The sequence below is a fragment of the Sphaeramia orbicularis genome, chromosome 20 (genome assembly GCF_902148855.1).
Source record: "Sphaeramia orbicularis chromosome 20, fSphaOr1.1, whole genome shotgun sequence".
Lineage (NCBI taxonomy): Eukaryota > Metazoa > Chordata > Actinopteri > Kurtiformes > Apogonidae > Sphaeramia > Sphaeramia orbicularis.
The window spans coordinates 25,580,562-25,592,940 of NC_043976.1; the positions used below are offsets into that span (position 1 = coordinate 25,580,562).

General features: G+C 36.7%; 1 protein-coding gene across 2 annotated transcripts in view; it reads left to right on the forward strand.

Moving 5' to 3' along the window:
* Positions 1-803: 803 nt before the first annotated feature.
* Positions 804-12,379, forward strand: part of rps6ka3b (ribosomal protein S6 kinase, polypeptide 3b) — a 60,735-nt gene continuing 49,159 nt past the window's right edge. Inside the window, exons 1-2 of one of the 2 annotated variants that reach the window (XM_030123217.1) lie at positions 804-1,302; positions 8,136-8,192. In XM_030123217.1, coding sequence (XP_029979077.1) covers positions 1,240-1,302; positions 8,136-8,192 — 120 coding nt within the window. In that variant the 5' untranslated portion in view covers positions 804-1,239. The remainder of the gene's footprint in view (positions 1,303-8,135; positions 8,193-12,379) is intronic. The other variant, XM_030123218.1, reaches the window with a different exon arrangement.

Here is a 12,379-nt window from a genome sequence, read left to right on the forward strand (position 1 = left end):
TGTGTTTTACTCACAAGGAATGTTTATCTCAGAACTACCAGATCTACTTAATCCACTTTACCCACCTTATCCTTACATTCACATACTGTACATAGTTGTTCTTATTTTTTCTATGTTATATTTTATTATTTTCTTTTTACTTTATTTTCTTACATTTCTTTGGTTGTATAAGAGTGTTGTGTAATCATGCTACTCATATGTGTCTTTAAATCGCACCCTGGGGGCAAATAAAGTTTTTTGAATGACATTTAATTAAAACTAATTAAATCTGTACCTTCCAATACTTTCACTTTTCAGGTTCTTTCTAATGGAAGATTTAGAAATCTATTGTATAGATGTATATAAAGTAAAGTAAGTAAAGTAAAGTAAATTTTATTTATAGAGCACTTTTCACAGACAGAGTCACAAAGTGCTTTATCACTTCAAATCAGATCATAAACCAATATATATGTGTAATAACCCTTTATATATACACTGAAAACATTAACTGACCAGCACTTTGGTAATTTGTTTTCCAGGTCATTTTACTAAGATTTAATACATTTAATCTCTGAGGCAGATAATTTAGCAAAGGTTAAACGTAGAGAAAAAATAATTTGACAGTCGCCATAAAAATATTCTTAGATTTTTAACTATTAAAATGAATGGTTATAACCTGAAAACATGTTAAAGTTGAGTGACTATGACTTTCTGGACACGCCCCATCCTGACGTGACGCTGCGTGACGTAGCGGTCTGACGGACAGGTAAGCCGACACCGGCCGCCATATTGGGAAACAGCGGAAGTGAGTGAGAGAGAGAGAGAGAGAGAGAGAGAGATCGAGAGATAAGTGTGTGTCTGTGTGTGTAGTGAATGTGTGCGTGTGTGAGTAATGAGTGTGTGTTGAGTCAATCAGTTTCCGAAAAAGGGCGTCCGCGCTGTTTTCTCTCATGTTTGTCTCGCCGGAGGAAGGGGCGGTCTCAGCACCACAGCAGATCCGGAATTAGGCAGTGTTCACTCGGCTTGGCTCCGCTTGGTCGGTCGGTGGGACGGTCGGTCGGTCGGTTGGTGGTGGGCTGCGCGGCGGTTCGGCACGGAAACAGGACCGACTTCAAACACTGACAAAGGGGGGCGATAACGAGAAAAAAAAGGGGGTTTAAATAATCAACAGGAGTTAACGTGTCGCCCGAAGGAGGGAGGGACGACAAACAGAAAAGAGGAATTTAAAAGAAGAAGAAGGAGGAAAAGTAGAGGGGGAAGATGCCTCTGGCTCAGTTAGCAGATCCATGGCAGAAGATGCCGCTGGGGGGGACAGCCGGAGAGGTGAGACCCCCACCAACACACCGACATTCCAGGTTCACCTCTGTCGTACTCAACGGCAGGGGTTCACGTTTTGTTATCATATTAGCTCACATTTAATACCCATTCCACTACTTTTCTTCAGTATTTCCATTCTCTGCCACTGCACTTTTTACTGCACACTTTTACTCGACCGCAGAAGTTACTCAATTTAAACGATTAATCGCTTGGTTGAGGCATAAACAATATGGCAACTGGCTAAAACAAACAGTTATATGGACTTCTGTGGCTCATTTGGTTTAGCTCAGAAGGTATTGGACTAAATGACCCTTTTGACGACTTTGCCTTGTATATAATACTTTTGACATTTTTCACTCTTTTATCAATTATGTTTAACTTAATACATTTATCTGACAGAGCAAGTTGTTTGCTTTATCCAAACAGCGTATGGTAACTACTTTATAGTTTCTTTATATTTGGTGTTTTTTTAGTGTTTTAACAGAGGTGGCTTTCCATTTAACTTTTAGCATGTATCTGACATGTAAAGCACTACATTTGGGTTTCAGTTTTGGGTCACTACTGAAAACAAATAATGGATTAACTCAATCCACACCATCCAACCAATTTAGGGTAGTAGTTCAGGCAAAATTGTAAATGGGAAGACTTTGCTTTGTATTCACAGATATGTTTTAGTATTTTTCTTTTATTTTACTAACAGTATAGTTCCATTTATTCTTCTTTACAGATTTATAGTTTCAGTTTAATCAACTGATAATTTTGTTGAGGTGTGAACAATATGGCATCTTTTTAAAATAAATATACTAACTTAACTTGGACATTTGGTTTGGTCAGTCCTCTATTGGACAAGTGTTTGGGCCAAATATCCAATGTGAAGACTTTGATTTCCATGTTTGGAAGTGGCCAAGTTTCATCAACATACAAACTGTAGTTGTGTGATAATTGCTTGAAACAGTTGGTACAACTAAACTGCAGATATTTCCATCATCCAACCATTTCCGGACATAAAAACAATCTGAAGACTTTTCAGTAACTCTGGATGAAACAACAAATTCTTTCCTTGTACACTTTTTGGCATGTTTCTCTATTTCAACAGTGCTAGGCATGCAGTTTACTGTCTTCATATACCTGTACAAACAGTAAATGACACCTGCATTAAACCATGATTCATCAACTAAAGTGACACATTTTGCTTGTCTTGCCAATTTTTGATGATCAGTGAGACATAATAACAGGTTTTAAGACCTTATGTTCTGGGAAGTAGTTTTATTTTTCACAAAATTGTCTGTGGTTATGAATGACCATTGTGTATACCACAAATTAGATTCTCAGAGAAAATTAATAGTCTGCATGTTAATCTTCCATGTGAATTTTCATTCATGCATTTATCTGTCAGGTAAAGTTCATCTGTATCTAAACAACATATGTCCACATCAAATTTCTCGGTTCAGTGTCAGTTTTCTGTATTCTTAATAGTAGTGTTTGCTATTTTTCCCTGGCTTTATCTGACTGCTTCAGCTACGCTTCAGTACAAGTGCAGTGATTCACTGATTAGTCGATGGACAAAAATGTCTGATTTTAAAAGATGGACTATTTTTTTCCAGTAAAACATTTGCCCCTCTTCAGTCCTTAGTGTCCGCTCCTTCTCTTGTAATCACATTATCAGTTAATCAGCTAATTTTTTAGTTTATTTGTTATTTTGTCTATAAAATGTATATTGCGAGACATTTGAAAACCCAGAGATGTTCTGGTTATTATGTTTGTTAGTTTATTATTTTTGATACATTAAATCAGCTAGTCAGCACACTGTAGGAGCTGCGACCTATATAGTTGCAATTTGCTGGTGATTTTTCATGTGAATGTAACATAAATATAGAAGTGAATGCATATAGGCTAAAAAATTGAAAATCATTTTCTCTAGGCATGCAGTGCAAAGAGAGTAATTGCACTATAACCCAGATCATTTTCACCATTATTTAATCCATGTGAACTTGATCTTCCCAAACATCTACTGAGCACAGACTAAATGCTATCCTACAGAGCACATTCAAGAAAGGATATTTGTTTATGAATTCCACAACAGTGTACATAAGTGAGGGAATTGTAAGATATCTTGTACATTTATCTCCATTGTTTTAAGTTTGTTGGTTATTATGTACAAGAAGTCAAAATCCACACATCCTAGAAGTCAAGCTTTTGGGGTTTCAATAGGATTTTGGTGCAGGAAAATCTGTGTTAGTGGTTTTAAATGGTTTGCTCCAATTTATTTCTTTTTTAAATTAAGTTGCAGCATTGTTTTACTCTACACTTTGCCAAATAGACTGAAAAACAGAAGCTCGTCCTGTCTGTTGGTGTGTGTTTTCTTCCTACAAGTTTTTCAATCTTGATAACAAGCAGGAGGCGGTGCTGCTGCCACCATATGATTCAGGAAGAGCTTACGTCTTTGTGTTGTGTCCACTTCCTGTATGAGGTGTCACAAGGTCTGCGTGAATTGGCTGCTTTTGTGTGTGTCACTCTGTAGACATACAGTTAATAAAACCCGATTTATGATAGGCTCGGAAAACACTGAGTCACAGGCAGCTTCTCCAGTTCTAGCACGCCTTCTGACAAGCTCATACCTGCTTCTAGCTTTCCCTCATGTCTTTTTTTAGTGTTTGTGTGTTGATGCCCTGCTCAGTGAGACTGACTTTTGACCTCCTTCTTTTACAGTGTGCTTTTATCGGTCTATCTAATAACATGAAACTGTCATTCCTGCCTTTTTTTTTTTAGGCCAGCATAGAACAGAAAAAAAAACACTCATGCACACAAAAGGGTGAATGGTGAACTTAAGGAGTGATTCCGCGACATTTTTGCCCTGAAGACAAGATCATTCAAAATACAAAGAATAAAAAAGGCCGGCACTCATCTGGAGAAAAGTGGAAACAAAGTGTAGACAAATACGGCTACAGCTATTGAGGCTTAGATGTTTGAACCCTGTAGGCGCCAGACTTTTTTTTTTTAATATTTAATTTTGATATCAAGATTACAAAAAGCTGTCTTTTTCATTTAGTTGTGTTGCTTTTCGCAAGATTGCAAGTTTGGCACTTAAAGCGTTAACATTAACCAGGTGCACTAAAAAGCCTATTAAGGCTGTCACTTTTTTTTATTTTGTATTTTTTTGTAGATCAGTGGTTTCTAAACTATTTCAGCTCAATACCAAAAAGTCAATTTCATGACACCTCATTACACCACAATTTGCCCACAAAACAACACTAAACTGAATGAATTTTTGTCTTGTTGCATCTTTTTTGTCTATGTTGCCTTGGTACTTTTTTTTTTTTTAACAACTTTTTTTTTTTATTTAGTTGCATCTTTTATAATGTTTTCACCCTGTTACATCTTTTTACAAAATATTCCCAAAGCATATCTTTACCAAGATCCAATAATACTTTTCACCTTCGGAGTAGCTGTGCCAATTCTTTAGGTAAAAAAAAAAAAAAAAAAAATCAAACTTTTGCATATGAAAGCATCTGAAATGTGGGGTTTTTGATGTTTTTTTCTGTACTGACAGTGAATTAAATTGAGAAAAACGTTGGGCTGTGCAAAAGAAAGGTGTTTTTTCTCCTTTTCCAATATTTTCAGACTAAATGATAAGTTGGATTCATGGAGAAAATTACCTGCAGATGAAACAATACAGAAAATAAGGATTAGTTGCAGCTGTAATTCAGAGGAAAGTAGCTTTTGTCTTCCACATCACTGCCCTCTGTCACCTCTTGTCTATCTTTTATTCTCTGTTTCCCCATAATCCATCACTACCTCATCTCCTCTCTGCGGTCTCTGTTTCACCCCGCTATGCGGGTTTCTGGATCTGCACTTAGCACCAAAGTAAATAATCACCATAATCACTTTTTTTTTTTTTTGGTTATTATTGTTTTTGTCAGGCTGTAGTATCAGTGCTATCAGTGTCTGAATCACAGCTGTTGTTCCAGCAGGGAAGCAGACAGGCTGCTAATCTGCCTTACGTAATGCTAATTCATATCTGTTGGGTTTTTTTTTTCGCTTTTGGCTCAACTTACGATGTAGAAGCGGTCACAGCGTGGTGGCCCTGCTGATGAGTCTCACACTGCCATCATCTCTTCAGATCAATGTTGGACTCTGAAATTTGTTGGTAATAAAGAGAGCAGACAATGATAGGGTTTACATTTGCAAGTAAAGATGCCCACTCGTTGAGCTGCTAGCTTCACCTCTGACTGCTCTGTAGCATAAAAAAAACAAGACTGCAGGCAGCGAAGTTGATGAAGTCTCACAGAAAAAAATATGAATGCAGTTAAACATCATTAAAAAGAGCTAGAGTTCAAAATGTTTTTTCTTGTTTGAGGTTGTCAGAGTCACAGGATTTTGACACCACTACTCTATAGCATTCTCCTCTCGGTTCAAATAAAACAAACTAAATATAAATCTACATGACCCGACACTGTTAGATGCTGATGTGGAAAAGAGAAAATGTTTTTCCAAGCTTGCATATTGTGATATGAGAACAAGCAACTGAGTTGCATGTGATTAAATCTGATTAGAAATCGGTGATTACAGCTGTCAATCATGAATTTAACCCTCCTACCTTTCTGAAAACAACTGATAAGCTAAAGTTTGAGTCTGTCACAGTGGGTAAAAGTGGGTAGAATTTTTGTTGTGTTTTAGACCAATTGAATTACATTGTGTTGAAAGGTAATTATGGAATATTTACCCATGATGCCAAAAAACCTACTATGCAATGAAGGTTTAAATAGGCTTTTCAAATATCAGTACTACTGGTTATAAATTAGTCAGTCCACTTTTTATTTATTTCCTACATGTTAACACAAATATAGGTCTTCTTCTTTCCTTTCTCACTTAAGTTTTAATGCATTTGAGTGTAACTGTTGATTAATTTTATTTTCAGTTGTGCACACTTGCATAATGTTAAGACTGATTTCACCGTAAATGGGCAATAACGCACAGAAAACATTTTCCCCATTTGTGCGCATCAAATATGATGAATATTGTAAAATGGTAATGATGTAGACAACAATAAGGAGTGTCATCATGCCTCAGGTTCTATGGCTAACCTCACATGGGACTGAATTTAATTATTTTTAGTATATTGTTTTTAGAAGTAAGAATGGTTTAATTGTCTTCACATTATATTAACATGGTATGAGGTTCAGTTTGCCAGTGGAAAGGTCCCTGAAACGCCTACTCTTTGTTTTTATACTTTGAGTACATTTCATAGCCTGTACATAGGTTAAGCAGTACCTTTTTAACCTTTTTTTTTTTTTTTTTTCCAAGTTATTTTTTACAAGTATCTGTTCTTCTCTGTGTATGTCTATGTGTATTAAAAAGTGGTCAATAACTGTAAGACATAAGACAATAACCATTTAACATAGTAATTAAAGAAAATATGGAAATCACTGGCAAAATCTCATTCCCTATGCCTCACTTTTATTTGTCTTCCTAAGTGGTGCTGCCTTAGCTCTTGAAGTATAAGTTGACTTTTTGACATTTTCCACTATTCCTTTCACTTTTTTGATGTTAAAGCCTTGCTCTAATCAAACGTCAGAGAGTTTATACAAGTATGAAGAATGTTCCTACACTATAATCTTGAAGCTTTACATTGCAGTCGGATACTGTCCATAATGTGATAATAATTCCTGTGATTAAGTGAATATGCCTTTTGTTAGGCTTTTTTTTTTTAACAGCTGAGATGGCAAAAGTGAGGGTTTTGATTAGACCGTGTTGACTTTTTTGTTTGACCTAACGTTACCTTTTCTTACTTCAAGAATCCTGTCACCCAGTACAGTAATGAGACTTGGTGATGTGTCGTAATTTTTTTCAGACAAGAGTAGGCTGTGGCTCTGAGAAGATGAGGCTTGAAGCCTCACAAACATCATAAATACAGTGATTTTTTTTTTTTTTTTTTTTTTAAGCTAACGAGTTTCACTGGTTTCGCAACATCTTGATCCTTTTCACAGTTTCAGAAGCAAACATGTGAAATGTCTTTGAAAACTGGCAGAAATGCCATAGTATTCACTGCTGTATATGATAGGAAGCCTGCACTTAGGCCTGTGACAAATATTACATAATCATCTGATTGTGATTAATTGAGCAGACTGTGATCTTTTTCCCTGATAGTTCTAATGGTTTATATGCAGCTATAAAAAATATAGCAGGACGAAACCAGCAGACATGCTATATTTCCTCACATGCATCATTTGAGCTTCAACAGCATTTGTTTCATGACATCATCTCACTGCAGTTTCTTCTCTAATGGCAGCTGAGTGGAGGATCTGGCACCACTGTTTATCTGTGAATCTTCAACACACTCTTAAGATCTATTCAACATGTTGAGTTATTCTTGACAATTCTGTTTGTGTTTATGTGTTCATTTTATATTGTTTCAGTATATTCATGAAATTTAAAAGAATTTTAAGGAAACTTTTGAAATAAGGCAAAAAAGAATACAAGCTATGTTTGGGGTTAGTTCTGTGTGCAATAAAGATTTGTTTTTCTGGTGCATATATGATGAATCAAGATAATAGACTAAAGTCGATGATAATCTAATTGATATATTTGTTGTTGGGGTACATTATTTTGTAAAGCATTTTAGGGGCTACAGAAATAGATAATTTTTATTAAGCAGCTATAATTTCATGATTGTCACAGCGCTACCTCCACTGTTTGTGTCTGCACCGTTTCCAGTTACAGATTTGCTGAGGTGAACATGCTACAACCTGAAGGACTAATTACCTTGTCACTGCTGTGCATTAATACATTAGGTGTGTGTGTTGTTAACGCAAGTTTTTTTTTTGTGTGTGTGTTTGCGGTTGCAGGATGCACATCACGACGCTGAGGACTCAGTGGGCGAGGACGACTCCATGCCTGTAAGTCGGCGTCTTTTTCCTGCTTTTCTGTTGACATCAAACAGAGACGAGCCTCCAGACTGTGTTTGGAGCTTTCTACTGGTCTTGCCTGACATGTAGTCATAAACACAACGAGTGCTATGTTTGTACAGGCAACAGCTGTGTGTGTATTTCTCAGAGACATATAAGTTCAAAGTAAAAGCAGCTTTTTTGGTAATTTGTGTGTTGATGCATGTTTTCCCTTTTTAATTCTTTATTTATTACTGTCATTAAAGAAATCTGTGTTAGCAAACAAATCAGCTTACTTTGATATTTATCATGTCTTTTAGTTGTTAATTTGTACCTTAAAACATAAAACATGGCACTGACAAGAACAGCAAAACAACATTTCCACAATGCAAAATGAAAAGGATACATAGCTTCCCACACTGCATGTGTTATAATTCATATTTAATTAATTACCTTTAGAACAAATGGGAAATGACTCAGAAGGTTGAAGTTATTTGGCCTGGAATGCTCCTTTTTAAGATATTGTCATCCATCTAAATTCTCTGGGTAAATATTTATGATTGAATAATGAAATAAATTTAAGTAACTGTTTAGTTAATTGGTCGGTGTATTTTAGTTTTGTAGTATTAGTAGTATTTAGTATTAGTATTGTAGTTTTAGTATTCTGCTTTCTAAAAGATGTGCAGTCTTAAATGTGAGGTGTTCAGGGTTTGCACAGGTTTAAAACATTCACTGTTTGAGCAAACAGTGAATCGCCTACACCTGCAGGATAATTAGTGGTATGAAAATGAACCACAGAATGAAAGTCATGACTCATCTTAGTGCAAAATCCTCCCTCAGATCGACTGACTGCATGATTTATTTGTAGTTCGACTCATTTTGGGAGTTAATGTAACATTAAGTGTAAGGTAGGATCCATGTTTGTTCAACCTACATTTTCTTCTTCTCGTCCTCCTTATTCTTCATCTTGGTTTTCCTCCTCTTCTTCTTCTACTACTACTGCTTGTTTTCATTTTCTTCTTGGCAATATTCCTGTTTCACAAATTTCAGTACTTATAACTGCAACTGAGTGTTTGTTACTAAACCTATAAAGACTGCTGCATTATTTAAGCCGTAACCCTAACTTTCATCTCTCCCTAACCTAAACCTAACAAAATCTTTAGCATTATCAGCCTACATACAAGATTAATGTGCATTGTACTGTTGCCTGTAGGATCAATCATCCATCAAGCACTGCTGCGTTCATTCATTGCTCTATACTGACTTTGTGTTGCATGATGCTACTTACTGGGGATTCAGTCTGCAAAAAAAACCCTCAAAACTGCTGTGTGTTAGGATGCGCTACCAACAGTTTAAAGAACCCACAAGAAATTCCTTTGAGCAATTAAGCCAAAAAACCAAGCCTTTAAGGAGACAAAAGTAGAAGCAGGTGATAAAACATGACATGTCAGCAGGAAGAGTAGGATCCTTAACGTGTGCAGAACCATGCAGCAAGCATTTTATCATTGTGTAAGCAAAATGTTTAAATGTGAGATGGGCTGTTATTTCTGTAAGTTTAGCCCATTTCAGACCAAAGACTTATGATGAGATGAGATGAAAGAGTTCAACTAATGCAAAGCACAGGTTTCCGGTGTTCTGAAAACCTGACTGGATTAGATGAGACTGTGTATCGTTTCCATAGTAACGACTTTCTGTATATTTATTTTTCATAGCTGTATATAAATTGCATGGCTTTAAAATATGAATGATTTTAGTGATAGTGAGTTACTTACTACAGCTGCCTTTCTGGAATTGATGAAACAGCTCTGTTTCCAGAGCACTTAGATGCACTAAAATGAGATTCAGCTTTACCACAGATTGTGTTACGGTTTTTACTGAACAAAAGTGACCAGGTTGACCAATGATCTTCACGTCGTTGAGAGTCGCAACAGATTATCTCTGCATGAAGATTGTTTAAAATATGTGTGTATTAGGATTGGGCAATAAATTGAACTAATATGATTAATTGAGGTTAATTGTTTTTTGAAAATCTGGAAAAATCCCGTTGTGAAACTGAGATTATTTCTCTGCAAACTTTTTCTGCTCAATAAAAACTGAAAATGTATCCTGTTTGCTTCTTATAATATATAAATTTTGTCTTTCCAGTCATATGTCAAACAGTTTTGGTGAAGAAAGAGAATTTTTGAGACTTAAGTTCTCATAGCTACTAAACAGTTAAAATCATAAATTTTCCATTACATTGACCAAAAAAAACCATTTTTTGGTCCCGTCATGCAGCCCTAGTGTGAATAAACTAATTTAATAGTATTGGCACAATTTTAAAGGCTAATCCTTCTACCATGCTATACTGATGGACAACTGCTGCTGCAATGACAGAACATTCCGAGTGGAGCTCATGCTCTAGAGTTTTCGATCCAGCAGTGTGAGTAAATGGAGTTAGATGGACTTTTCACTGGAAATGTTTGGGTCACAGGGTGTACAAAATGAAAAGGAAACTACACACCGAGATGAACATGGAACACAAAAAACATTTTTGAGTAAATGCATATACCTTTCATACCAATTATTTGAAACCATTTCATTGTTGGATTGGCAGAGCATTTTGGAGCTTTATTATATAAGGATAATTATGAGGATACATTTGGACAGGTTACTTGTTTCCCAGAGAGGAAATTAATGTGTTTCCAAAAATGCTGAAATGTCCCTTAAAGATGTTCCAACTTGGATACAGTGATGTCGAACATACTGCGTTGGGAATCCAGAAGCCTGATGTCTCCACTGGAATAAAACAGAATCAGACTTTGATCTCACTTAGAGGGGCTGCTGTGTGTGTGTGTGTGTGTGTGTGTGTGTGTTTGTGTGTGTGTGTATGTGTGTGTGTCGGCTGCAGCCGGGCAGCAGCTTGCATTGATTTTTAAATGCAGAGGAGATGGCTTATGGATCGTCTGTCTGAGAAGAGCTGAGCACTCATTACCTCACCCTCCAGAGTCTGCAACACACACACATGCACACAAGTATACACACACACACACACTGGCAAGCTGCATGTAAAAGCAGTACAAACACACAACATATGTGTGAGGATGAATACATTACAAAGCTGTTAATGAATGAGTTAGCGTGTTCCACAGACTCAACTGAGTGTGAAACTTCTTCCGTGTGTGTCTTTGTATAACTGTGTGGACTAATTTTTTTGTCTTTTTTTAAATTTGGGAGGACATTTTGATCAATCTTCCGCTTTAGTGGCTGTGACTTTAGGGTCAGATGGAGATTAGGGTAAGCTTAACAAAAGTTATTATATCAGTGAAGGAGACATGATGGTGTGTGATTGTTAGGTTAAACTGTCCAAATGAGGTAGCTCTATCTCTTTACACAACAGATGGCAGCTTCTGTGCATCCTTTAGTACGTCAGTGTTAAGTAGTTGATGTCTTTGCATTCATCAGTCAATTTAAAACAACTATAGTGGCTGTTAAACAGGAGCCACAACACTTCTGTGCATGGATAATACATCCATGGAGCTGTTGCTAGCAGCTTGTCTGTGTATTATAAAGTGAACATGTTGGACATAAGGTCTGTACAATATGAGGTAAATCTGCAGTGTGTGCAATAACGATGTTCGGGCTTGGAGTAACAGTTTGAACTTACATTAATAATCAAACTGACCTTGCAATTGCCATCAGCTTGAACTCCATTATTGTATGCTGATTGAAATGGTTGTATTTGTGCATGAAGGTAAAACTAAGGCTTCTTCTATGATGATTATACCGCAGACGTACGTTATTTTCAATGTGTTGTTGACATCACTCATGTGCAAATATGAAGTCACCAGATTTATAACATAAGTAATACATGACCACACACAGATGCCCCCAGTGAGGCTGAAAATGGTTTCCAGACAGCGTCATGAACATTGTTGCTCTCTGAGGGACCCAAGAACATCTGCTGCCATCTGCTGCCGCTCAGCTGTGTGTGTGTGTGTGTGTGTGTTGTGTGTGTGCGTGCGTGCGTGCTTGCGTGTGTGTGTTGGATAGTCACAGTATCATGTTTGGGTCCACAATGAGGTCACCCATCCTCTGTAGGGGAGATCCCAACCTTTAACCCCATCTCACTCAAACACATGCTCACAGTTATTATTCTAATTTTAAGTCTCTTGTTTTACATTGTGGACTAAGTTGAAGTGCTCATGTCATGGACTACA